This window comes from Gallinula chloropus (assembly GCF_964237585.1).
Source record: "Gallinula chloropus genome assembly, chromosome: 1".
NCBI classification, from domain to species: Eukaryota; Metazoa; Chordata; class Aves; order Gruiformes; family Rallidae; genus Gallinula; species Gallinula chloropus.
Genome location: NC_140085.1, coordinates 125,840,031 through 125,866,898, shown reverse-complemented (window position 1 = coordinate 125,866,898; position 26,868 = coordinate 125,840,031). Strand labels below are relative to the sequence as shown.

The 26,868-nt window shown below is 39.0% G+C and overlaps 1 protein-coding gene across 1 annotated transcript in view; it reads left to right on the top strand.

The window, feature by feature from the left end:
• Window positions 1-26,868, top strand: part of IL1RAPL1 (interleukin 1 receptor accessory protein like 1) — a gene marked incomplete at both ends in the record, with an annotated part of 629,614 nt that overhangs the window by 589,390 nt on the left and 13,356 nt on the right. The window contains 3 exons of the mRNA XM_084276853.1: window positions 12,071-12,199; window positions 14,277-14,422; window positions 25,242-25,385. Of these exons, the coding sequence (XP_084132979.1) occupies window positions 12,071-12,199; window positions 14,277-14,422; window positions 25,242-25,385 (419 nt within the window). The remainder of the gene's footprint in view (window positions 1-12,070; window positions 12,200-14,276; window positions 14,423-25,241; window positions 25,386-26,868) is intronic.

Sequence of the window (26,868 nt, the reverse complement as noted above, 5' to 3'; positions counted from 1 at the left end):
TGTCCCAATCTCAACAGCAACAATCTTTTCCTACCTCCTAGCTACTCCTTCCACACAGTATTGACCTAAATATTAAAAATGGAAATAGGTTTAACAGGAATCCCTTTTTATAGTATAGGGGAATACAATTCAGCAGAACATTTAAAATCTACTGTTGTGCTCGTTGGGTTAGCCCTTCTCTAACACCCATCAGGACAGGTATTAATCATAGCAACTGAATCAGAAGAAATAGAAAAGTTACAGGACCAGCCACCCCATGTCATACTATTTTCTGCTCTGAACACCAAGGAAATGCTGCCTGCCCTCACAGTCTTAAAAGAAATCACAGAATCATAAAACCATAGAATGGTTCAGATTGGAAGGGATGGACTAGGTTGCCCAAAACCCCACCCAACCTGGCCTTGAACACCCCCAGGAAGAGGGCAGCCACAGCTTCTCTGGGCAACCAGTGCCAGGGCCTCACCATCCTCACAGGGGAGAATTTCATCCTAATGTCTAACCTAAATCTACCCTCTTTTAGTTTAAGGCCATTACACCTTATCCTATCACTACGCTTCCTGACAAATGGTCCCTCTCCATAAGCCAATTCCTTATCTACTGAGCAGTTCATCTGTTGAATCTGACATTGAAACCTTGAGATTAGAGACAAGAATAGTCCAGGTAGATGATGTCTTTCACTCTTCCCTTAGGGATTTCTTTTAAGAACTATGACTCTTGTATCCTGACATTAGACCCCCTGTTACTGAATACTGTCAGGCACAGGATAAAAATTCTAGCTCCAAGTCACAAGTGAAAAGGGGTTTTGCAAACTTACCCTTGTCCCTTGTGGACAGGTGTCCACATGAAAAAGCCATCATGCAGCTTGGGATGGCTGGCAGAGGTGAGCAGTGTGGCTGCTGCTCAGGGTGGACCCCGCACCTCTGCAGAGAGCTGCACTGCTGGAGACACCAGGCTTCCACCTCCCTCCTTGCACATTTTGTATCATGAATACTGCATAATGAATATTTGTCTCTGCTCCTGTAACCAGCAGCTGTCCTATCTTATATTTCTACTGTCACTCAAACTCTGCTTTAAGTCCGTGCTTTAAGACCTGAGAAAACTGTTAAAAACCACAAATACTATTGTAGACAACATTCTGCATTCCTGGTGCTTGAATAGAGCAAGGGGAAATTTTTCTTTACTATCTTCTGCTTTTGAGAAATGTCTCAACTCCCATGCCTCTCAGACCAAAACTTACAGTATTGGTGGGTGTGCATTAGGAGGATAATAGGTTGTCTAAATTGATCAAGAAATTCACAATTATGTTAGTAGCGAGGATTGATATCCTGCTTGCTGACCTCAGGTATTTGGCTTCAGCTACAGAAGCCCTAAATCTCTCAGAAGTTTTGCCATACAGTGTAACTATGGAAATTACAACCAAAGGAGGAAGAAGGTGGACTAAAGAAACAAGGCCCACATGCCTGCTGGAAGAAGATAAATTATTAAGCCTTGCTGTTGTCCAGAGTTTACAGCATTCAAGTATCTCATCTTGAAAAAAAACATGCAAGAAACCAAAATAAATTGATTAATTGTTCTTAAGAAGCAAGTTGTTTTAGAAGAATCACATTTTTAAGATGCCCATTTCATTTGCACCTATTTCAAACACAGATAGGGGCATCAGGGTCAGCTTCTTATTGTGACCTAATCAGCTGGGCCAGGTCCCTTTCCTGTCAAAGAGTGGTAGCCAATGTAAGGCCAGACCTTGAGCAGGGGTTATTTAGGAGTACAAGAACTATTCTGCCTCTCCTTCCTAGGTAGTGCAAGAACAGCTACTCTGTGGAGGGGGGTGGAGAACACAGGTCTTCACCTATCCCAAAATCAGAGTGAGAGAAGGCAGTTTTCTGCAGCTGGGAGCAGTGGGGAGCCCCTGCTGTGGAGCAGAAGCTCTCATACAGTGAGGACCTGGAAGGAGATGGTGCTGTGTGGCCCAGGAGTGTACAGCAGGAATCCTGCCTCCAGTCAGAGCCATCTTTTTCCACGTTGGAATTCTCTTTATGATTCAGGTCCTCTGCTCCACTCATAGTTCAGAAGGCAGAGCAGAGCATCAAGAATTCAAGCCTGCCCCCATTTCCATACTTTTAAGTCAGGTTTCACGTATGCAGCACTATCTGGATTCTTTCTTCCATTAGTGGCATTTGGGCAGCTGGCCTCACTGAGTGTTGCCTATCACTGTGCAGTTATATAGAGGTATATACCATAAAGGCCCATGTGCCTTTCATGGTAGCAGAATCCAGCATGTGTGTGGCCCCAGAGTATAAGCATGTTCGTCACAAACAAGCACTCGAGTTTCTCCGTTTGGAGCTTTGTGAGTGAGAGGGTTTTGTTTTCACGGACTTTGGTGCAGGGGTTTCTTTGGAAAACAAGGGACTAACACATGGAAAAGAAATATAAAGACCACACGGAATAAGGACTGTGGTATAAAACCAGAAAACCTAGTGCAGTTAGAAACAGCATGAATTCACATTTTTATGCAATAGAAATGTTTTATGTTAGGACTTTTAAATTATATAAACAGATACTAGTCCATGTGATACTTAAGTAAATAGCAAACATTTTCTATTTCTCAGGATATGCTAAGAATTAGTATTTTCTCTGTTGATAGCAATGTCTTCATGATATAAGCTGTGGACACCGTGATTTAAAGCAGAAGCACATCTAAACTATACATATATCATTCTTGTTCATTTTTTTGTTTGCATGGAAAAACCCAGTAGGAATAAGAGTGTAATACCTTCCTACTCCCTGAGGCTTTACTGCAGTAAGAGTGAAAATTGGTGTTGATTTTAATTCTCTGTTTTATTAGTAATCAACAGGTTCAGTTAATCAGGGATCCAATTTTCAGTGGTGCTTAATGGCTTTCCTGGTGAAAATCAAAACAGATCGGTGGTTTCATATAATTTTGAATCAAATTGAAATATTTCGATCCACATAATAAATCTGTTTTATTTCAATTGTATTTATACTGTTGTGCCACATTGCTTCATGGGAATGCAAGTTTTCCACACCCACATACTTGCCAAATCAGGTATTCTTCTCTAAATGATATGTCCCATCATATAGTGTGGTCTGATGGGGCTGGTTAGTTCATGAAAATCATAGAATCATGGAATGTTTTTGGTTGGAAAAGACCTTCAAGATCATCAATTCCAACTACCTATCCAGCCTACTAGGTCTAACACTAGACCATGTCACCAAGTACAACATCTACTCTTCTTTTAAACACCACCAGGGATGGTGACTCCACCACCTCCCAGGGAAGCCTGTTCCAATATCTAACAACCCTTTCAGTTAAGAAATTTTTCCTAATATCCAACCTAAATTTCCCCTGATGCACCTTCAGACTGTTGGCCCTTGTCCTGTCACTAGCTACCAGGGAGAAGAGACCAACCCCCACCTCACTACAACTACTAGGTAGTTGCATAGAGCGATGAGGTCTCCCCTTGGTCTCCTTTTCTCTAGACTAAACAATGCCAGCTCCCTCAGCTGCTTCTCATAATATTTGTCTTCCAAACCCTTCACCAGTCTCATAGCCCTTCTCTAGACATGCTTAAGCATCTTGATGTCCATCTTGTAGTGAGGGGTCCAAAACTGAAGAGAGTACTCCAGGTGCTCCCTCACCAGCGCTGAGTACATGGGAAGAATCACTACCCTACTCCTGATGGCCACACTGTTCCTGATGCAGACCAGTATGCCACTGGCCTTCTTGGCTACCTGTGCACACTACTGGCTCATATTGAACTGGCTGTTATCAACAGACCTCTCTCCTTAGGATAGCTCTCAAACCACTAAAATCTGAGAACTCCTAATGTTACCAGTGTGGGTTGAAGAGTAAAGATCACCAGAGGAAGATAGAGTGTTTAATTGTTATTCGGAGTCTCAATTTCTTTAATGCAGGTGTAAATGGCACTGTGCCTGCTACTTTCCAAGAACTTTTATTTTGTTAAAAAATGTTCCATATGCACCCATCTCTACAGTGTTTTTCAAAATACTCCCTTGGCCAAATAATTCCCTGCAACCTATTTAATCCATGGTAGTCTAACTTATGAAGAAAGAGTAGAGGAAAAGAGTAGTCAGGCTGTCTACTCTCCAAAGCTGATAATTTGCTATATGTTCTCAAATTATCTAATGATTGCACAGACGCTACAATCCCTCTTTCCAAAGCTGTTGAAGAACAGGTATTATGGGACATTATAGTAAAACACAGTTTCTAATGCTGTTCATTAAATGCTTTGTCTGAATAAACCAACTGGCTGAGCAGTTGGGTGCTGGAATAGCTGTAAGAGGTTGAATAGCTGATAATTTATACTGAATTGCCAAATCTATTCCTTAACTTTGTTGATTTTTTTTTTTTTTTTTTTTTTTTTTTTGAAATGTGATTTGACACAGTAAGTTGTTTGCTACAGCTTCCCAGAGTTAACCTCTTTTGGAAAAAAAAAAAGTGTGTTGTCATTATCTAGAATCCAGGACACAGTTTGTGTTTCCCTTGTACAAAAAGCATTGGGTGGTGCACACAAGAGGGAAACTGAGAGCAGGTACTGGGGCTGCAGCTGGTCCCCATGATATGTGTGGAGGGATTTTTGATATGGACTAGCACCCACAAGAGAACAAAGCAAACGGACTATATTCTGTTCAGAAAGAGCAAGAAAAGGGATTTATAAGAAAACCTCAATGGCAACAGGTTTGAATGTTTTCATCTGCTGGGCCACCACTCAGGTTTGAAAAAAAACAACAGAAGAATATAAAAGTTCAGTTATTTCTACAGTTTGCCATGGTAAAAGCAAAATGAAAGGGGAGGTGTTATACTGCAAGTGTTAGGAAATTATTAGCATTGTAGGCATTGGTGGATGGCTTGGTTTGTTGAAATGTTCAAGCAGCTCCTGAGCAAACCAAGTTTAGTGACAGCTGTGTGCTAATGCAGAGGAGTTGCCTAAGTTCTGCTTTCAGTCTGCTGATGCTTTGCCTCTGGGTTTTGTATAGGAACTAGGAAAATGCTGTGAGAGCTGTAATGGCTTCAAACTGTTTTTCTTAACTAATAAAGGCATTATTCCAGCTTTGTTGCTTGGGGCCCAGAGTCATCTACAGAACTCCACATTGAATTATTTTAATTTTTTTCCTAACCTCCCTGGAATGTAAAAAGATAATCAGGAAAATCTTCCTGCCTTTACAGGAGTTTCCAAAACATGACCCAGAGCAGGACTTCACAAAGGTAAAGTCTCCAGAAGCTGCTCTGGTGGTCTGAGACTGCTGATGGGCAATAGCATCCCTGGGCGCATGACCTGCCTACCTCACTTTCGAGGCACAGAGACCATAAGTCCTTATGGGAGTCCTTTATGGATCGGGAACTTTAGGCTGCTAGCTAAGTTTGTTTTCTTACCATGTAATGTCATTAAAATGCAGAGGCCAAAGCACCATAGTCGAAGGCAGTGTCATCAAAAAAGAATTAAGAATCAAAACACCGAACATTAGGCTATGCATGGTGGGCACAGATTTAGAGCTCCCATGTCAGAAGTCTGTAAGAGCTAAAAAACATGTGAAGTCTGACATATAGAGCCACTTATTTATTTCTTCTTTTTTCTCTTTTTTTTTTTATTTTCCATTGGACATATTTTGTTACCTAGTATATTTTTTTTGTGACATGTCTAAGAACAGCTAAGCTTTTAAATCAGAAATTAATTTTGATCTGACAGAGAGGGCACAGGAAAAAACTTATTTGAGAAATGCATTTGTCTAAAAAAAACCCATGAGAAAATATGAGCTACAAGAGTAAAAGTTAAGTCAGGATTGTAAACCAATTGCATTGACTTTCCTTTTCTTTAGCAACTCTTGTGATAGTTGCTGTCTCCCACTCCAGACCCTACTTCTAAGAGGAAGGAATAAAAAAATACTTGCTGCACAGCTAATTTATCAGCTTGACATTACCATCTATCAAGAAGAGAGGCCTGCTGTTAGGAAAATCAAGATTATTGGTTCAGGGGTTTTTGTTACGTCTTGTGAAATGAAGGTTAGTTTAACAATATACGTACCTGAGAGATGTTCTGGGCATTTTGAACCCAAAGTCCCATACATCACTTCTTTCCCTGCAGTCTGCTGTGGTGGTTGCTGTCTTAATTGACTCTGTCTCTGGCAGCTCTGCTGCTAAAGAGCCCATTCAAAGAAGAAGGGATTTGGGTTTCTCTTCTTCCTCAGGCAATGAAGTAGACCACCATTTTTTTTAAATATTCTTAGGTTAATAAACAATAAACAAGAATTAGTTGGGGGGCCAGGGGGGATTCAATTAAAAAAACCCAGAAATTCAATGATTTGTTGACTTGTCCAATAAATAGTGATATCTACAAATTCAGTAAAAGTTTGAAAGCTACAAAATGGTTGCATGTACTCTAAATTTACACATTTATGGCCTGAAGAACTTGTTCAATATGTAATTCAGTGTTCCATGCAATTAACATTCTGCTCTGAAACATAGCAAAATATGGACAGGTCTATTAATAAAAAAGTATAGCTGTGTAATCTCATTCAGCCACTTTGTATGATGCTTGAATGATAATATTTAGTGGAATGGTAATACCCAGCCTTTTCAAACCTGCATTGACTGAATTCAGAGTAGAGACAGTTTGCACATTGTGCCTTCACAGTTGTATGATTCCTTGCCAGAGACTTCACAACAAACTACTAAGTTATGAGACTAGAATTCAGCAGTTCCCAATTTGCAGCTGTATTTCAGAAAATAGCATTATTTTATTTTTGTTTGTTTAATCTGTCCAAACTTACTATAAGTAACATACAGCAAGACATGTATGATCTACTAAGAGGGTACAAGATATGAAGACATGGAAATACCTACGTAAACTGAAGTACAGTGTAGCACTAGGTGATGCCTTGTGCAGTCAAGGAAGAAATCAAGAGGAATCTCTGCAGGTCATCCTACCATAAGGGAAGACTTACTTGCAGATTCCTAGAACATGATGGTATGATCCAGGCTTATGATTGAAAACTATATGGCACCTTACTTTTCTTTATTTTTAAAAATATTTTTCCCCTTTTTCTTAATCATATTTACAAGAAGGCTTTCAAGAACTGAATTAGGATGTGACACTTTTCTGAAAACATGAGCAGCTTCTACCCACCTGCCTGCTGGGCTTGGCAGATGACATTGGCAAAACAAGTGGGTCATTGACTTTGTGAGGAATTGCCACCTATCCGTCACACTTTGGAATTTAACAGCTTTTATATCTCTGCACTTGGAAGACTGATATTTTGTCAGTACTTTTTCTCTAACGTGAATGGAAAGAATGGTATTTGAGATTTTGATTGCATCTGCCATGGCCTTTTATAGTTTCATTTGGAAGTGTTAACATTATAAATAAATGGCATACTTACAAGTGTGTAGGTATTGCCTGTGCACAAATTTTAGAAGTGGCTTACATTGTACAGCAGAAGAAAGTCCCATATTCCAGTATACTTCTCATTTCCACTATCTTGGCCCTTAATATTGCTAGATGCTGAGCAGAGGCTCTGAACCGCTCCACTTCTATTACACACATTTGAGGATTCTTCTAAAAAGAGATCACAGAAGATGGCTGATAATTATCCTTGCTTCAGACAAAAAAAAATGGTTGCCCTCCACGGAAGAACCTGTCTAATCTAAGCCAGGAACGGGTGCCACCACAGCGTGCGGTAGCTTGCACAGCCCGCGGTGCCGGCGTCATTCGAACTGCCCATACGAGGCGACGTTTCTCTAACCACAAAACTTTCACTGTTTCCTAATTGCAACGAGCAGGTTCTTAGCAGGCTGATGTTTTTAATTAGGGCTTATACTTTGATTAGGGGTTTTGATGGTTGGTTGGGGTGGGTTTTGTTTTAACGTTTAGAGGTTAGACAGTGCCCTCTCCTGGACGTAGGCTCCCATAGCAGTAGTTTGTAAAGTGACCCAAATGTTGCCAATTAGGGGGAAACGGGCACAAAAATAGTGTGCTGCTCCGCTGAAGGGATTTGCCGGTTTCAAGGATGTACACTTTGTTGTGGTCCCTCCTTGCATTCTGATCTGCTTCAAAGCATACTGTGTAACAAAAATTGTTTCAGTTTAGATGGCAAAGAGCTTTTGATTAATTTAGCTTGAACCCAGTTGGCCAGAGTTGACAGTGCAACTTTATCACAGTGAGCAGCAGGAACATGAAGTGCTACATGCTCCAGTTTTTTTACAAAAATCAGCTCAATACAGTAAAAGCATACTCATTTTCTGAAATGAGGGTGATGGATAGGTATGCTGTAGAATCTTACCATGCAGGTGTTCTCTTATATGTCCTTATTGCATTATTTCACAGTAAAAATGATAATTATACTGAAAAGTCAAAAGTTGCTGTATACTTTCTTGAGGATATTTTGTAGTTCATTGCTTGGGTTTTTTTGGGATGGTTTGGTTGTTTGTTTTTGTCTTGGGGGTGGCGGGGCCTGTTAGTAAACAAAAACCCCACCAGTGTCTGTTTTACTTAATAATTTTAATTTCATGCCTTTGGACTTTTCCAGGGTCCACAGTTTACCCAGGATGTAACTTGAGACAGAAAATTCTCAAGATTTACATCATCTCACAGCAAAGGGGACAGAGAGAGATACATTTCCCCAGTAGTTAATTTAAAATGTGTATTTAAATTCCTTCAAAGATAGACTAAAAAAGTTATAATAATGCAGCATTTACAGGAAAATTAAATTAATGGCATAGAAAGTATTGCATATCCATTCATCAAAATTCTACAATGTTCAAATCACTTCTATAGTTTTTCTCAGCACAGGAAACAGAGAGAAAAATAGTTGAATAGGGTTGACTGTGATTGATTCCTGCTAATGGTGATTGGTTTCTGCTGACAGATTTAAATATGAAGCTGAATTTTCTTTACTGAAATTTTGTAGGTTTTCTAAAAATCTGCAGACTTCTTAAAAGCAGAAGGCCCATGCAGAGAAGCTGCCCTGAGTGCCAAACTCAGCATCCTCTGCTCACTTGAAAGGTGCACTTCTAGGGAAAAATGCAGCCCCTCTTACAGCACACAGTCACTAACATGAGGTCAGCCCTGGAGCAGAGATCTTGATATGTTTTCTTAACACTGCCCTTCAGTCTGCCTTTGCATGTTACTCATATCTGCCTGCAGCTGTGAGTATCTCTGCTCCACCAAGTGAGCTCCATTGCCCTCTGCAAAGGGCTGTGAGACCAGTAAGAGACCTCCTCATTAATGGTCACAGTTGGTCATTAGCTGCTCACTGAATCTTTCTTGATGACCTGCTAATGAACGTCCCACTGGTTTACTGTGAAGATTGGTCAAGGTAGACAGTATAGGTAATTTATAGCTGAGCACCCAGCATACTTAATGGCCTTTGCTTAGTGCTACTAAACGACATTATTGCATCCTTCCTAATTTGTTTCTCAGATGTGAATATTTCATGTTGAATTGAAAGTTTGGATTCAGTGTTTCAAAATATGTTTACATATTTTATTTTCATAATTATTTACATAATTCATTCAAGAATTTAACGAGGAAAAGAGCCTTAATCTCACAAAGATTTTTTAAATTCTCAGAGGCCTGCATAGCGGAAAAGTCAGCTCTCAGTGGGTATCTGTTCGCTGCAGGAACCTGGAGAGCTTTGATGGTTCGGCACCTGTGGTGCCTAATCTCTGTGAATCAGGGATAAGTTGGTCAGAAGCTACGGTCCTTCCAGCTGTGCTCTTGCCAGCTCTTAAAAGCTAAAAAGTTTCAACTAGGCCTTGACTTGGTGGGAAAGATCCAGAAAAAGTCCAAGAAGTGTTGGTGATATGTTAGGTAGCATGGGCTACCCAGGGTAATGCCATTGGGATTACCAAGTTATCACAGAAGCCTGCTTTTGCTTTAGATGTGCAAGTACCTTCACCTGTTTCAAGAGTGATCAGAGTGCACCAATGTTATGGTTACAAGGCCAACCTAGTTCATGACCCTGAACACATGCCACATTGGATGGTTGTAGCCAAGACATTTATAACACTTTAAGGTTTTCATTTTCACATGTTCATGTGTCATAATTATGATGTAAAGCTAGCAAGCAGACAAAAGCTAGTTTACATCTGTTATGCACCTGCTATAAGAAACTGGGATTGCAGCTGTTAAAACGTCCTGGGCAAAACCAGGAAGTTTATCATGTTCCATTACAGGTTTTCATGCACTTCAGTCACATTAAGTGGTGTCCCAATAGTCATCTTATTCCCTGCAAATGGCTTCAAGATTGAAAAACCTTTCTCCAGTGCTTACAAATGGCACTTCTTGAGCTGTGTAGAGATTGGGCAGATGCGTTTCCTGGGAAGTGTCCTGACCATTGATCCCCAGGGTGTGGGAATGGGAGCTGCAGTTGTCTTTAGAGCTTTTGCCCTCAGCTTACATTTGGTAACTTTTCTCGAAATGAGATGAGTTTATCAAAATTCAATTTCATACTTTTTGATTACAAATGAAACCCTCTTCTCCATTCTAGTTTCAAGAACTGGGATAATCCTCTGTCCTTAGCAGGCATTCCTGGCAAAGAGTGTGTCACCAACCAAAAGTTCATGAAATGACCAAAAGTGACTTGTTTCCTACACAGCTTGTGAAAGCACCCTAGCTGTACTTGCCTTGATGTTGCACATTTTGATTACAAGATTTACAAGCACTTTTATGGCATGCATGTGAAGAATTCAAGGCAGACAGAGAAGCCAGATATTTTTACAGAAAAACACAAAGCATTTCAGATAAATAGGACATTTATTTAATAATTACTTATCTTCTTGTCATACAACAGTCTGAATTTGCTTCCATACTAAATAGTAAATAAAATGTTCAAATACGAATGTCATATGTTTCAGAAGGACTCAATCCTGACCCAAAGCAGTGTATTTTTAAGGAAATTCATTGAACATAGATGGACTTTTCATGGTATCTCAGTACAGAGTGTGTTAACATTGCATCTTCTTTTTTTCAAGGAGCTGTGGTCAGTCAGCTTTAAAATCCTAAGATCAAAATTTGAAAGTGTAAATAAAATATGAGTTTGGTCTCAGCAGTAATGTAAACTCCATGAAAATACTCTCATCAAGGGGGCAAAACCACTCCTTAAATCACAATGCTTCCTTAAATCACTGCATAATTATCCACTGAAGAAAAGCACATAGCAGCTTAGAAGAGTTGGTGGATGTTGAGACAAACATCTTCACAGCAGTGAATGGCAGATCTTTCACTATGTGGCTGTTGTCTAGTTCTATCCGGTCTTACCAACGCACAAAACACTGCAAAGTACTATTTCCATCCTTGTATGTGCTCTAGAGGAAACTCCAAAGCCAAGTGGTGCCAACACAATGTAAGATTACACAATGAAAAGAAACCCAAGTGAAAGCATCTTATATTTTTCATTTCCACTATAGCAATTACATAAGTAATGCTGTACATATGTAGAATTTCTGCTCCTTGCTCCACTAATGGTGATTCCCATTCATACAGCAAGAGGTGTCCTACAGAATGAGTTCACATGTGCTTGTTTTTCAAGTTTCAGTGTTTAATCCTTTCCTGCTAAGATAAGATAGCAACAAGCACACATCTTTCTACTGCCTGGCCCTTGGAACTGGTGCTGGCCTCTTTGCAGAAACCATTGCAAAGCTGAACTAACACAAATGTGATTGCACATCCATTTTACCAACCTTTATCTGTTTTCAGAGAAAACATAAAAAACTTTGGTTAAGTTAGTGCTTTTGAAAAAATGTAGTCTTTCATTTCCTTACAAAACATAGAAAGCTTGGTGAAAGAGTAGAAAATTGAATCCTGCTCCTATGTAACATTTAATTTCATTTTTATTGTACTAATTTTCAGAAAATGTATTGAACACTAGTGGCAACATAAGTAGATATTTTCAGACATTTTGAACAGCATCTGGAAATTGAGGGGCTCTACTGATCTCTTTTCTTTTTAACCAGCAAAAGCAACTGAATCAAAAATGAAAATTTTTTTACAGATTTTGACATAACATATTTTCTTACATTCTTTGTAACAGGTAGTTCTGCTAATCTAACCTGCAGAGCTTTCTTTGGATATAGTGGAGATGTCAGTCCTTTAATCTACTGGATGAAAGGAGAGAAGTTTATTGAAGATTTAGATGATAGTCGAGTTTGGGAAAGCGACATCAGGTAAAAGAAAAATTGTTTTGTTTTTCCATCAATATCTTTTGTTGACAGCTAATGTAATATCACTGATCAACTCAGGAACACTTTTGGTCTGATCCCTGCTTTTGCAACATCCACTGGTGATCTGAAGGATCCCTTCCAACCGAGACAATTCTATGATCCTATGCCTTTTCAACTCTAACAGTTGAGAAAAGAAAACAACACAACACAGCCTCAGCCAGATCCGATGTTAGAGAGCTGCAAAAGCAGAACAGCTGCCAAACAAGTATCATAATATTAAAGACTGGAATTTGCATAGTGACTTCTTCAAACTGTGGCAATCCACAATAATAACCATAAGGACAGTTACTGTCATGAAATAAATATAAATAAATACATGAAGAAAAACAGCTCAGAAGTCCTCTTACAAAACATGGAGCCTTAAATAAATGCTGAAGTCTGGCATATGTTTGGAATGTTTTGATTTCTTTTCTTCAAGGAAAAGAAAAGAGTTTCCTGGGGTGTTATCTGGCCTGCAAGAGCCAAGCATCCAGTTACGTGTGCTGCTTATATCTGCTGAAATACTTGTTTTAGAGAGGATCTGGCAATTTGCAACCACAACTGCAGGCAGGGCAGAGAATGGACTGAGAGCAGCCCTGAGGAGAAGGGCTTGGGGGTGCTGATTGATGACAACTTTAGCCGTCAGTGTGCACCAGCAGCTCAGAAGGCCAACTGTGTCCTGGGCTACATCAAGAGCAGCATGGCCAGCTGGTTGAGAGAGGTGATTCTGCCCCTCTACTCTGCTCTCGTGGGACCCCCCCTAGAGTCCTGTGTCCAGCGCTGGGGTCCCCAGTACAGGAGGAAAAGACAAAGAGCTGTTGGAGCAAGTCCAGAGGAGGGCCACGAAGATGATCAGGGAACTGGAGCACCTCTCCTGTGAAGACAGGCTGGGAGAGTTGGGTTGTTCAGCCTGGAGAAGAGAAGGCTCCGGGGAGTCCTAATTGTGTCCCACCAATATTTAAAAGGGTTCTACAGGAAAGTGGAAGAGGGACTGTTCATCAGGGAGTGTAGTGACAGGACAAGGGGTAATGGCTTCAAGTCTCTCTCAGTAGTTAACTATCTCATCAAAACACTTGAATTCACACTCATTTTCAGCTAAATCTTAGACTTCTTCAGTGCAAACAAAGTAAGAGAGACAATTCCTTTAACAAATTCAAGAAGGTCTCATAGACGTTCAAGGTCATCATCCCCAGGTACAGGCAAAATGGAAGCCTATGTCACCCTAGTGTACATTAAGTTTATTTTATAAAGGTCAGGACCAAAACACTAAATGGGATGTTACAACCTGATCAGCTATATTTTGCATCTAAAACTTTTCCCAGACCCTTCAGCCAGAGACTTGGCATTCTGAAGGCTGCCAAAAAGGTGACAAGAACCTCATTAAAACTTTCTTGTATTGTGGAAGAAGGATCAAGAAGGCTAGTTTCCACTTCTTTTGTCAGGTGTGACATGAGGGATCAATGTGGAATAGTTTGCCATTTGCTTTCTTGTATGTACTGTCCTGTATGTATTTGCTTTTATCTGTATGAACAAGTGGAATCCGATATGCCAGATCTTTCTACTGATTTATAATACAGAGTAAATTTTTATAATATATTCTAAGTATAATTTTTCAGGCCATGGCACAAACACATTCTTTCTAAGTGGCATGTTGAAAGCTTCAGAAAGCCTAGAGTGTGTTTGGCCCAAACTCCTTAGATGACCCTAAATCCAATAATAGCTGATTTCACTCTTTCTTCTAACATTTCAAGACTTCACATACTGCTGATCAAAGTGTGCAATGATACATTATCAGTGTGCATATCATTCTGCTTAAAGAAGACAATTAACTGAAGCTCTCGTTAACATTTACAAAACCAAACCTCCTCATTAGAAGTGAGGAAGAAAAGGGCATGATGTAATTTAATTAAGATTGCATCGAACCAGAGCCAAATTTGAAGCAACGGAGTTTTGAAATGTAAGTAGCATTATTATGTCATGATTATCTAATGTTCTGCTATGATACAAGCAGAATAACAGCAATGGTTTCTTTTTTTCTCAGGGTTCTCAAGGAACATCTTGGGGAACAGGAGGTTTCCATCTCATTGATTCTTGACTCTGTGGAAGAGGCAGACCTGGGGAATTACTCGTGCTATGTCGAGAATGGAAATGGACGCCGTCATGCCAGTATTCTTCTACATAAAAGGGGTAAATTACGCAGCTTTTCTCCAGGAGATGATATAATATAGGGGCGGTCAGTTTGTAGAGCTTCTTTCTAATGCGAGCATGAATTTTGTCTTCCTGAGGTATTAATAGTAAATGATTAATTTTCCCCAGTAATTTGTAAAACTTTCAAAATAAACCAGAAACATTGTCATTAATTATGGCTGCCACTGGAAATAACACCTTTTAATTATATTTATATAAAAGATGCATTTAATATTTCATAAACTTGAAAAATAATAAAGTCTCAATATAGAAAAAAAATCATAGGAAGCCACAGGTAATGCAGGTGTAATAATTTCTGCATGAAATAAAATCAAGTATTAGAAAAGCCAACAAAACCACATTTCACTTCTATCAGAAATGCTACCTAAACCCCATGCCAGGCGATTTCCTGCATAGCCTGACTGTGGAAATTTTCCTTCTACTAATACATTTGTTTAGCACAGACATTTCTGAAGTGAAATGATGACAGAAACTTCTAAGGACCTTCCTGTTTCTAATCACCACTCACATCCCGTGATTCTAATGGCCACAGCCATCTCCCACGGAGATAATTACAGAGAGGTGAAGAGTCTCTTGCAAAGTGAGGTTCCCGGATCCACTTTGTTCACTTTACCTCCCAGACAGTGCTCCACATGCCTGGGCTTGACGCTCCCCATCCTCATGCAGCATCCTGCTGGTTTAAGAGAGCAAAGAATAATCAGGAGCAGTGTCTGTACTTTGCTGTCATTACTGTGCTTTTTTTAGACTGTTTGTAAAGGTGAGCAAACCAGGTTCTTACCATGGTGCTGAACTACTTATGGCATCTCAGTTTATATCAAAGCAGTGATGTCTTCCCTAGTTTTAGTCTTGTAGCATGAAAAATCTAAGTTTAAAAGGAAGCCATAAGTCAAGAAAGTGTGACTCTTATTTAAATGTATTTTTGTGTACACCAGTTATTGAATAGAACTAATCTGCTGACATTTTTCTGAACTGCTGTCATTGTTTCTTAAGAGATGCAGATGTAAACACACAGACATTCTGCTTAGCCTGGCATGTGACATGTTTTCTTGAGAGATGGGAAATTAACTTAGTAAGTAATTGAACCTCAACAATTTACTAGCTAGTAGTCATATTCCCTTAATTAAGAGGCATTTGAACCCAAAGCAAGAGCTAGCCAAAGAAACACTGAAATCAAATGGCTTGTTTTTAATAATTAAATTAGGGCATAGAAATAAAAATTTTAAGGCATAAATTTCTTTAAAACCAATGCTTACCAATTAACTGATGTGTATTATGTCACATGAAGATGGTGAGTCCTTATTTTCCCTTCCATACAAGCAGTAGCTCCAAGACTGACAACACTTAAGTCTTTTCTGTTCTGCATCCACCAGCTTTTTAATCTAACAGTGTGCATGCATAAATTTTGCAAAGGTCTATTTTCCTTGCTTCCTTTCTCAGAGAAATCAGTATGTCAAACACACCACAGTATGTGGCCTCATGATGACATGTTTAAGAGGAAGTAATCTCAATAATTAATTGCCCTTATAAATACTAAAAAGCAAAAAATAGAAAAAAAAATCCTAAATAGTAGATTTTTTTTCCTCCTTAAGTAAGGATAGATCCAAAATTGTGATTTGGAAACAAACTCTGTTGTACTTTCAAAAAACAAAAGGTACCCAATAGAAGCCTTCTACATACTTTGCATGTTGACAACTGTTTCAGTGAAATGATAAATTAACCATGACAGATAAAAATTTGAGCTAGTCTCTCAGGTCTCCTAGGAAGAGGAGCTTTGCACTGCTTGCTTAGTCTCCTGTATATCACCATGACAACATTTCGTTTTAGGTTTCCGTGTTTAGATTCACATTTAGTCTCTGCTAGGAATGAGTTAGCTGTTTATTAATTTCTGATTATTGGCTTACTTAGAACAATTGGGACCTAACAATTAGGTAAATTTGCTTCCTGAACAGAAGCATTTGCAGAGATATTAGTTTTGGCTGGTTTTAGTTAGCAATCTTTTTTTCTTCCAGCAGCATAAGCCAAAGAAAATGCTGAATCTGGAATGCTCACTGGATACCTGAAAAAGAAATTATAATCCTCCTTAAACTTCATATGTGGTACATTATCACCAGGATCAGAAGGGACAGGGAAGTAGAAAGCTCTGTTTCTGAACAAAGAATGTTCCTGGGAAAAGAGGTATTTAGGGCTAAACGCTGCAGTGGGGATCCAGGTACAAAATTTAAGCTTTCCAAACACCCTTGCAGCTGCTACTTTGCCCTGGTCAATATATTGTCTGTAAATTTAAACTTCCAGGGGAAGCTTTTGTATATCCTGCAGTGATATATTCCCTGAAAGGGCAAGATGTTCAGGCTGTAAATCACCAGCAAAAAGCTGGATGTGTCTTTCTCGCCTTTCCCACCAGTCAGCCCAGCAGGGACACCCATCCACCTCTCAGAAAACATGAGTGGGGTCCATCCAATGGGGGTCCCCACCACAAACCAGCACCCCGCACACTCATCTGGAGAGAGGGGGCTGCTGCTCTCTCACTGGCATGGTAGGGAAAGCTGGAAATGGATACCTGGGAGGTAAGCAGAACAGTTTCCCTGCAGCCCAACACCACTTGTGCAGGAAAAGTGAACCCAGTTTGGGCATCCAGCACCAGGGAAAAGATGGGTTCCCTAGTACTTCTGTCTCTCCCAGATGCCAGCACTCTGCATCTTGGGGAGCTGAGCCCAAATTTACTCCTGAGCTTTATTTTCTTACTCCCAGTGGAGAAGACCTATGATCTCTGGTTTTGTGCAGCCAGCTAACCATTTTTAGACTCCTGACTCTTCAGATGCTGTCTGTAGGGAGCATTTAACTCAGATATAAAGGCAATAGAATATTTTAAGTATGACAACACTGTTCCTATAACATTTGTACAAAATTAATCAGAAAAAGAGAGAGATCAGAACCCAGGAGATTTAACTTTCATTCCCTTCCTCCAGCTGTTGGTCTAACACCTTTACAAAAATCAGGTTACTTTGTCTTTTGTGTGTGAATGAAAAAAACCTATCTACTTATTATGAACTAAGGCTGATTTTCTTACTTATTGTTGATAGCTATCACTGATCGTCTGTAGTAGTTACAGGATAATCTTCAGCCATGTAGAGGAACCTTCTACAAATCAATTTTGAGAGACATCCTGACAGTAACAAAGCACAAATTTATTAAGGACAGACCACATATTTCAGATGATATAAGGGTAGATCACACACTATAATTCCATGTTGTTCACAGTTTTTTAATTCAAGAAGACAAGGCTATAGTCTACTAACATAGTAGATAACAATGTAATGCATAAGGAGATAGAATGCTCCTCTGTTATGTATCACTTTCATGGTGGATCAAATTCTTTACAATCTCATTTAATCACAGACTGTGCTGGAAACGCAGATTATTATATAATTGCGTTATTAGTTTTGTGGAAATTCTTGGCTGAATGTCTATAACTAAAACTTCTAAGCAAAAATCATCTCAAATTCTATTTTGGCATTATTTTAAAACTTTAGTTATACTGTTTTAAAAGCTTTATAATATACCTGTGGTTTTCATGGGACAGATATCAGAACTAAGAGCAGGTAGCATACTTTACGTATTCTGTTCAAAGTATCTCCTTACCTTTCTTTCCGTTTTCTCAGTGCTGTGTATTTCCTATCCTAGGCCCCTTTTATATTTTGGATTTCCTCTTCCATAGGTGTTCTCAATGGGCATATATGGGTATTATTGCCTATAAACTATAAACTACTGAGGGATGGTTAAACCAACTTTTTTTTCTGCTGGGCCAAAACCCAATTTTCAGTGAAATAAATTGTTTAAAGAAAGAGATTTATTCTCCTTAAATTTGTCTATGAGAATATATGTTTCAAAAAGAAACTCTTGAGGTCCCTTCCAACCCCTACAATTCTATGATTCTATGATTCTGTGAAATACAACTTGAGGAAACCTACAATTAGGTAAGGATACTTTGAACTCATAATTTATTAATGCATAAACATCCTATTAGTATTTACTGTACCATTTAATAGCAAGTTTTGAATTTTCTTCGTATGGTTATTAAATATAACAGAATTGCTGATGAGCACCTTAAATTACAACATCGTTCACATATTACTGTAAATCTGGTTTATTGCTTACGGGCTTCCATATGTTAATTTTATTGATCTCATGAGCCTTTTCAGTCACTAGGATACGATTTCACACAGTGGTAGTGATGAGTGACTTAAAAGGGAAAAGAAACTATTTTCTAACCTCTGCAAAGAAACCACAGGTTTCACAACACTTCTGAAATTTCTGAATGGGAGCTCATCATGTTAGATATGACAGCAATGGGTTTAATATTTCAACTTCTGTTAATTGGTCCTAATTACATCAACATTCCAGCAAATCTCTGAGTCTCGGTGGAAACAAAACTGAAATAAAACTCTGACCAACCTACCTGGTCAGTTAAGACCTTAATATGTCTACTTTCCAGTGCATAAAGCATTGAGTTTTTATTCTGTACTGCAGGGAAAGCTTTTCTGAGTTCATCACCAGGTTTTTAGAATTAGAATTTAAATTGCATTTGCTTTGATGGGAACTGATTTTTCATTTCCCTGTCGCCACTGAAGAAGATTTCAGGTTGTCACTGTGCTGGACGGTGCAAAGGTTCAGTCTGCCAAGAGGTTCATGACATAGGGCCAAAAACCTAAAGTGACTGTTCTTTTTATACTCAGTCTCATCTAAAATCAGTAAATAAGTAGAAAAAAGACTACTGCCTGACAGAAACCCTTCATAGGACCATTTTCTTCATTAGTAAGGTTTTTCTCATCCTTTATAAAATTGGACTAAAAGGTTGGTCAGATTACTTAGCATGTGGCTAAATCTAACTTTCCTCTGACAAAGTGTCAAACAAGTTGGTTTGTTTAACAGATTCCTTTTTAAAACAGCATTTGTACCACTTTTATCATAGTTCTTCTCTTATATAATGTCTAAGTGCAATTCTAACCTTGATTGGCAAGGATGAAAATATTTTAAAATAAAATGTCACAAATTGTTCCCATAATCCATGCAGAGCTAAATTATTCATTAATGCTATCCTCAGAAAAAATGTAAACATTATGTTTTATGATCTTACATCCTTGGAACTTGGTACTCCACTTTTCCCCACATTTTAGCACCTCCCAGTGCTTTTTACATTCATTTCTTTCTGAAGATCTAAAAGAAGTAATTGTGTGGGCTGTCTGATTTCTGTAGTGCAATAAGCAAATAGAAGCTCTCCTAATCGCTAAGGTTTCAAGTCATACACAATTCATTGTTTTGGGGAAACTGACCAGAGATTAATGTAATTCTGCACCATGACAAATTTTACCTTCAACCTGAAGTATAAAATACCTTAAAAATGCAGTGTTCTGGTTTTAAATGTAGTAAACATCAATACCATTACAGCATCTGTATTTTTTTCAGCCTTGGAGATAGTCAGTGTAGTTACTCTCATGCTGATAACAGGTATCCCTCACTTCTTGGAGGAAATAAAAATGTCATCAGTAAGAACATACTTCTATTATAATAATGTACTATCTCTATTCTAATACCAGTGGAAATCCAACACCACCAAGGCTCATATATGCTGCCTGCCATACTAATGAGTAGCTTAACGAGATCCCTTTCTTGTATTTGCACACTTATATACATATATATGTGCATATAACCCTGAACCCAAGTGGTTCTTTTTCAAAGATTAATTGTGAATATATACTCTGTATTGATTAAAAAAAAAAAGTGAGAAAACTAGGTCTTGATAGCTCTAATAAATAAAATGAATCCAGTGCTTTGAAAACCATACTAAAAACTGCAACTAAATTTAGCCACCTTAAGTCAACGCTGGAGACATCTACAGGCATGGGTGGCCTATGCTGGCAGAAAGCATACACTTTGTGCTGAGAAATTATTTCATAATCAAGCTAATGAACATCCCAAATCTGTTTCTGCTGGTATCAGAAGTATTATTTTCCTACTTATCCATTGGTAATTACTCATAACAGTATCCATAAAGCTATCTAGGTACTTTAAATGCAAACAGATTTTGTTTGGCACACTGAAAAAATCAAACAAAAAAGTCCTAAAAAATAGAGAATAGATATACAGATATATAGATATGCATATTGGATATGCATATGCTGTATAAATCTGTGGTTCCATATGCTATACTTTGGAAAGATAAACTGTGTTACAGCCATGCCATAATGAATACCGTATTAAGCAGGAGGAGGTTAAAAAAAAAAAGGAATAAAAAGGCACAAAAAAGCACATACTTCATTTTTAAACTGTGAGTATGGGTTCCTTTCTTTCCAGCCTAAAGTCTGCCTACTGTTTACTGCTGGTGTCTGAAAGAGACTCATGTGAGTGTTCCTGTGTTAGCCAACCTCCTTCTTCCTTTGGAAGACACACACCCATTTATAGCCAAAGCTGCAACAGTCTTAGGTTGGTTGTCAGTATCTGTCTTCTTTACCTTTTCTCAGGTGTCATCACAAGAGATTTAGCTGCTCCCCTTCCAATTTATATGCATTACCTTTATGTTTCATTTAGTAGTTGAAGTCTATGAAAGTATATTTCGAGAAAGTGAAAACTGTCTCTAACCAAACTTGTAGCTTTGTGAGTTAAATCACCCAGAACTAGCAGAGAATGGAAATAAGTTTAGGTCACAGAATTGCAAAGATTTATGTATGTGCTAACCTGAAGCTCTGTGCATAGTCCTGTTGGCTTCAGAGGGATTACTTATAGCCCATGAAGTTAAGCAATCTGCGTAAGTGATTGCAAAATTGAAACCTTAGATAGACTGTAATTGGATTTTGAAAAAGGCTCTGCAATTGAATACACAGCTATAAATCACATGTCATCAAAGAGTTATAAATCACACAAAAAAATGTTTGAAATATAATTTTTTTTCTTAGTAGCTCAACTGTATGCGGACTAACGAATAGAATAAGATTAATTTTAAATTATCGCAGATCATTAATTGTGAAGTCCCTGAAGCATGTCGTATAAGTCAAAAGATATGAATCTTTGAAGGCACCCTTTTATTTACTTTCTTGTTATAACTCCAGCTTCAATAAGTGATTTACCCGCATGACACAGCGAAAGGAAGTTTATCAAATATTAAAGCCAGGTGAAGATCAAAGATATATCCTACAAACATGCCCAATAATTAGGATAGAATCAGTATAAAGTGAGTGCGTTTTTATTACCAACCAAATCGTACTGGATATTTGGAGGGGACGTGTACTTTGTTTTAATTAGCTGTCTCTTTCACTGGCTTGCTTGGCCAAAGCCTCCCGATAAGGAAAAAAATTGTAGCCATTGTTCAAAATGCTTGTAACAAATCTTGTTTTAAATTGAAGCTATTTATTCAGAAACCAATCTACTACTGCTACAGTAATCAATGTGTTTTCCCTTGGAGTAGAACTGTTCCTGTGCTACTGGAGGACTATTGTTAATTGCCTGTAACTAAATGATTGCTGTGCTTCTGGATGTAACTCCCTGGCACTAGCTCGTTTGTTGTGTTTAACAGAATGCCTGTCCCCCTAAGGGTTAGCTGAGTAATTTTCCTCTACTTTTTTCTACATTCAGCCTCAGCTCCTTAAGGAGGGCCAGGTCTGTAATTTGAGCAACATAACACGGAGGCTAAATAGATTTTAAAAGGTTTGCACTTTTCGTCTCTCCCCTCTGATGTGGAATTGTGCTGAAATTGAATCTTTTTTGCGTGTAGCCACTGCAGGAAACTTGAGTTTCAGCAGGAAAAACAGATCACACTTCAAAGGGAGTGTAATGCCTGCTGCAGCAACTGTGCTCAGATCATAATGCAAAAGGCAGAATAAAGCAGCAGAAAAACTTGCTCTTGTGAAGGTAACCTCACACTCTAACCTTGCTGTTATACTTTAAGTGAGCTTTAACAGTCACTATGTCGTTGTTGACATTGTTGACATGCACATCACCAACACCACTGGGTTGGCAGAGCACCTTTCAGGAGCACCCTCTCCTACGAAGGAGCCAGAAGCACTCTCCCCAGTTCATGTTGGGAAAACCAATGGCTTCAGTCACCTGAGGGGCCAAGAGCAGAGGCAGGACCGAGCCCTCTCACACCTTCAGCTCAGCCCCAACACAGGGTAATTCTGTTCGCAATATCCCCGGGGCAGCCCAAAGACAGCCAGTGCCCCTCAAGGCATGGTTTAGCGTCCTGCAGAGGCACTAATTCTTAGCCTGGCAGCAACCAACTAGGTGTGGTGCTGTGCCCAGACCCATCTGTCCCGCCTTCCATGGCACTGCACAGATATGACAGTCCTACTTCCAGCGCTCCAGGGGTTAGCATTTGTAAGACCAAGTGTAAGGATGCAGCAGGCTGGCTGGCTGATCTCTGCTCCTCTCTGCCTCCAAACCCTGACAAATAGCACCCAGAACAGAGAGAGAACGTGTGCTGACAAACATTGTCCATCATGGAGGAAAATACAAGCTTAATATGCTAGATGGACAGAGCATAAAACTTACCTTGCAACCAAATATAAGGGAGGACGAACCACCTTATCCATGTGCTCATCACAGAATCAGAATGTTATCACAATGGGCTCAGCAGCAGCAGGTGGAAAGGTAATTTCTAGTACATTTCAGGGTGAGGTAGAGAATGTTTATATTTGCTTTGGTTGCCTTATTTAGGGCAGCTTTCTGTGTATTCAGGTACCTTTTACTGAAATAAAAATATAGGGAAAAGCTCAAATTATTTTATCAGGAAAAAGATAACTAAGGGCAACTCATGGTGAAAGTGGTGCAGAGCTTTAGTCTGATTTCATGCACAGTGACAGAGAACAGATGACTACCTGCAGTTATTTCCCCATTTAATCTCAAAATCATTAATTTAGCAAAAACTTTTGTTTCCCAGTTGTAAAGTTTTTTCCTTGCCTTTAATGAGTCATAACAGCAGGAACATAAATAGAGTATTTTGTGCCTAGCAACCCAAAATATTAAAACCTTTCTTCTAGTTACCATTGAACAGCTGCATCACCTGTAGTACAAAATGACAAACAGGGTATAGTAAGCCAGTGCAGAGTAATTTCCATTTCCATTTATATTCAAAAATAGTATATTACTTGTCTATGCAAACAATTTTTTTGTTGGGTGTCTTTAATAACATTCCCCTCTCTGGACCAGGAAAGTATTGGAAGTCTGAAATAGCCAAGTCGGTCTTAAAAATATCTAACACAAAGGAGTTTCCAGCACAGTTTTGGAGAGAATGACATGGAATATAAATGCCTTTTTATTTTATTTTATTACACTTTTAGTGTCTTCTAGAGAGCAATGAAATCTTCTTACAGTTGCCTCAAAATAAGAAAAAAAGTGTGTGATTCTCAGTAGACGAAGTCAAAATAAATGGAATTGTCACTTTTTCCTCTAACCTTTTATTTCTCTAATTGAATTGAATTGTGCCAGAGTACCATATCTGCATAACCACACACAGAAAAAGAAAAAAAAAAGGTTACTTCAGGGCTGCCCTGCTTCACTCAAGCAGAAGCTGCCCACTGGGAGAGGATATTGTGAAAATAACACAGAACTGAGCTTTCTCCAGCAGAGATTTTTATGAAGCAAACCGCCTATCTTAGATTTCTGAGGTCTGATTTCTTGGCATTCCTCAAAACTGAGTTATATTGGAAAAGTATGGGTGGTCCTAAGCTTTGCCATCTATTACTCATTTGGAATTACAAAACTTAGTCACACTCTTCCTCCTCCCACCCTCCTTCTTAAACATTGCCAGTTTTCAGTCAATAAGCAAGCAAAAAGTAACAGCAAAATGGATGCCACATACCAGTGTGAGCTTACATATGCATGCAGTGGATGAGACTGGGGGAGGTGGAAGTCCCTGATGGCATATTACTTGTGCACTAATAAGTGGCCCCACTGAGGATACCATTGGTGGTAGACATTTGCAACCACATTTGGCCAGAGTCCCTATCCTCAGGAATGGAGAGCTACATGGCAACAATCTCAGTGCGTCATGTGAGTCACCCATGGCAGAGTACAGCCAAGACTCCAGGGTGTCACGGTCTGAATGGGAGTGTCAGGAGGGGTAAACTGGGATGGTTTGCTGTGACTACATGTAAGCCAGCCCCAGTGGGTGAAAGGGGAGAATAAAGATGAACTACAGATCATTGGGAAACTGTGTCAAAAACATAACTGAGATGTGATGCTATGGGGTCTCCCTTGGATAATTTGTCTTCACATCTTTCAGGGTTTTAATTTTTTTATTTATATTTTGGGCAAAAAAAAATCAAATCCGTAGTGTAATCTTATCCACTAGACTGAAACTCATCTTATTTGTGTGTGGAATAAGGGAGGAGCTGTGTTTGCATTATAGTCCCCCAAAAAAGAAACATTCACCTCTGCTTTCATTGTAAGTAGAATGTCAACATTTATCTGTGTAAAGCAAACTGTGATCTATCTACAGAGAGAGAGATGGAAGAGAATTATCAACTATCTCTCATATATTTGCACATACTCATAGACATGCACATCCCCAGCAATAGATATTTTTAAATGAGCAATTCAGATGATGTACCAGAGGAAAAAATAGTTTATAATAGGGAAGATAAAACCGTATTATTTAGGTACTTTTCAGGGACCCTAAACAAAATAAAGATATTAATAGCCTATCATTCATTATTTTACTTTAATGTTTAGCATAAGTGTGAGGTCTGCTACTAATCTTTCTCTGTTTTGGAATGTGGTTGTTATTGTGTTTTGTAATTCTTTGCAGAGCTGATGTACACAGTTGAGCTTGCTGGTGGGCTTGGTGCTATTCTGCTGCTGCTTGTTTGTTTAGTGACTATCTACAAGTGTTACAAGATAGAGATCATGCTCTTCTACAGGAATCATTTTGGAGCTGAAGAACTTGATGGAGGTAAGGCAGCTTCTTAGTACATTTCCTACTTTCTAAGTATGCCTGTCTTATTTCTCTCCACCAAAGCCTCAAATTCATTTCTGTTCAAAATGCATTAACAACTGCAATTTTTATTTCTCACTGCATTAGGCACTGACTTGAATATGCATTCCTCATACAGCACATTAGCAGCAGAGATTGCTGTACTGATGTACGTGCTTCTCTCTGGAGTTCCAGAAGACACCCTTGTCTTAGATTTTCATTCCCCACACTGAATGTAAACTACCAACATTGATGCATTAAAGCCTTTTACTTTCTGTCAGTACCGAAAGCCAGCTTTACTTCTCCATAAGCTAGGGAGCATCTTCCCTAATTGCATTCACCAAACAGGTAGAGGTTGATGTGAATCTCAATTTACTGCTTGTTTAAACTGATCAGTTTCAATAAACTGTACTGAGTGTTTGGGAATGTACCCAGCAGTTCATTTTCTTGAGTTCATTTACTTAATCACTGAGAGAGTGGCTAATGGTCGTTAAAGTGGTTCTGTGATTCAAGGACACCCAGCCTCAACAAAAGTAATCCGCAATGTGTGCACTGGCTTGTGTCAAAAGTATACATGCTTTTCCTTTTCTTCTCTTTTCAAGCACTGAAGAAAAAGGTCGGCTTTGCCTCTAACCCTGCTAAGCAAAACTGCTGTTGAACGGTGAACTGGTTTGAGCTGCAGGCTCTGATTAATTAGGTTTGGTTTCTTCGGTCAGAGTTCCTGATGTTTTGTGCTACCACTACGTCTTTGTTGACAGGACCTTCTATTTTTCTGAAATACTAATAAAAGTTATTTTACAGTTCAAGGTAACAGCCTGCGGGTGGAAGCCACTGTGACACGTTAAAATACATACTGATAAACAAGCACGGGCCAAATCTGTCACCAATAAGCGAGAAGAGCAGAAGCAGAATTAGAGGTCCTTACATAAGGGAAAGACTTCCATAATAAGATCACTAGGGAATGACCCACTTCTGCCTCCCATCTAAAACTGCACAAGGATTCAAAATAGAAAGTGCTCAGAACAACAAGCCCAAGAACATTAGAACATTTTGTGTCCTTCTACAGGATTTCCAAAAAGGATGCATTAATATAACAGCTCAGTCGGGAAAAAAAATCAGGTTATCCTACTCATTTTACAGAGAAGGAAACTGAGGCCCAGAGGGATCATGAGTCATGGAGGATTTTGGCAGACACCTTCTTTTTTTCACGAGCTGAGATCCTCTCTTTTCCACAAAGCAGGACCCAATTTAAATGGGCATGCTTACTTGCATCACTTGTGTGAATTTAAGAATAGCCATGCAGAAATAGACAGTTTAATTAATAATTGTTTAAATAGATGCAATTTACTGTTTTCTCTATCAGTATCAGTAATTCTTACTTTAACAGCTGTCATTTACTGTTATCTCAAATCATTCATTTGCAAACTTACTCTACTGGGAGTTCCATGCTTGCCTCTCCCTC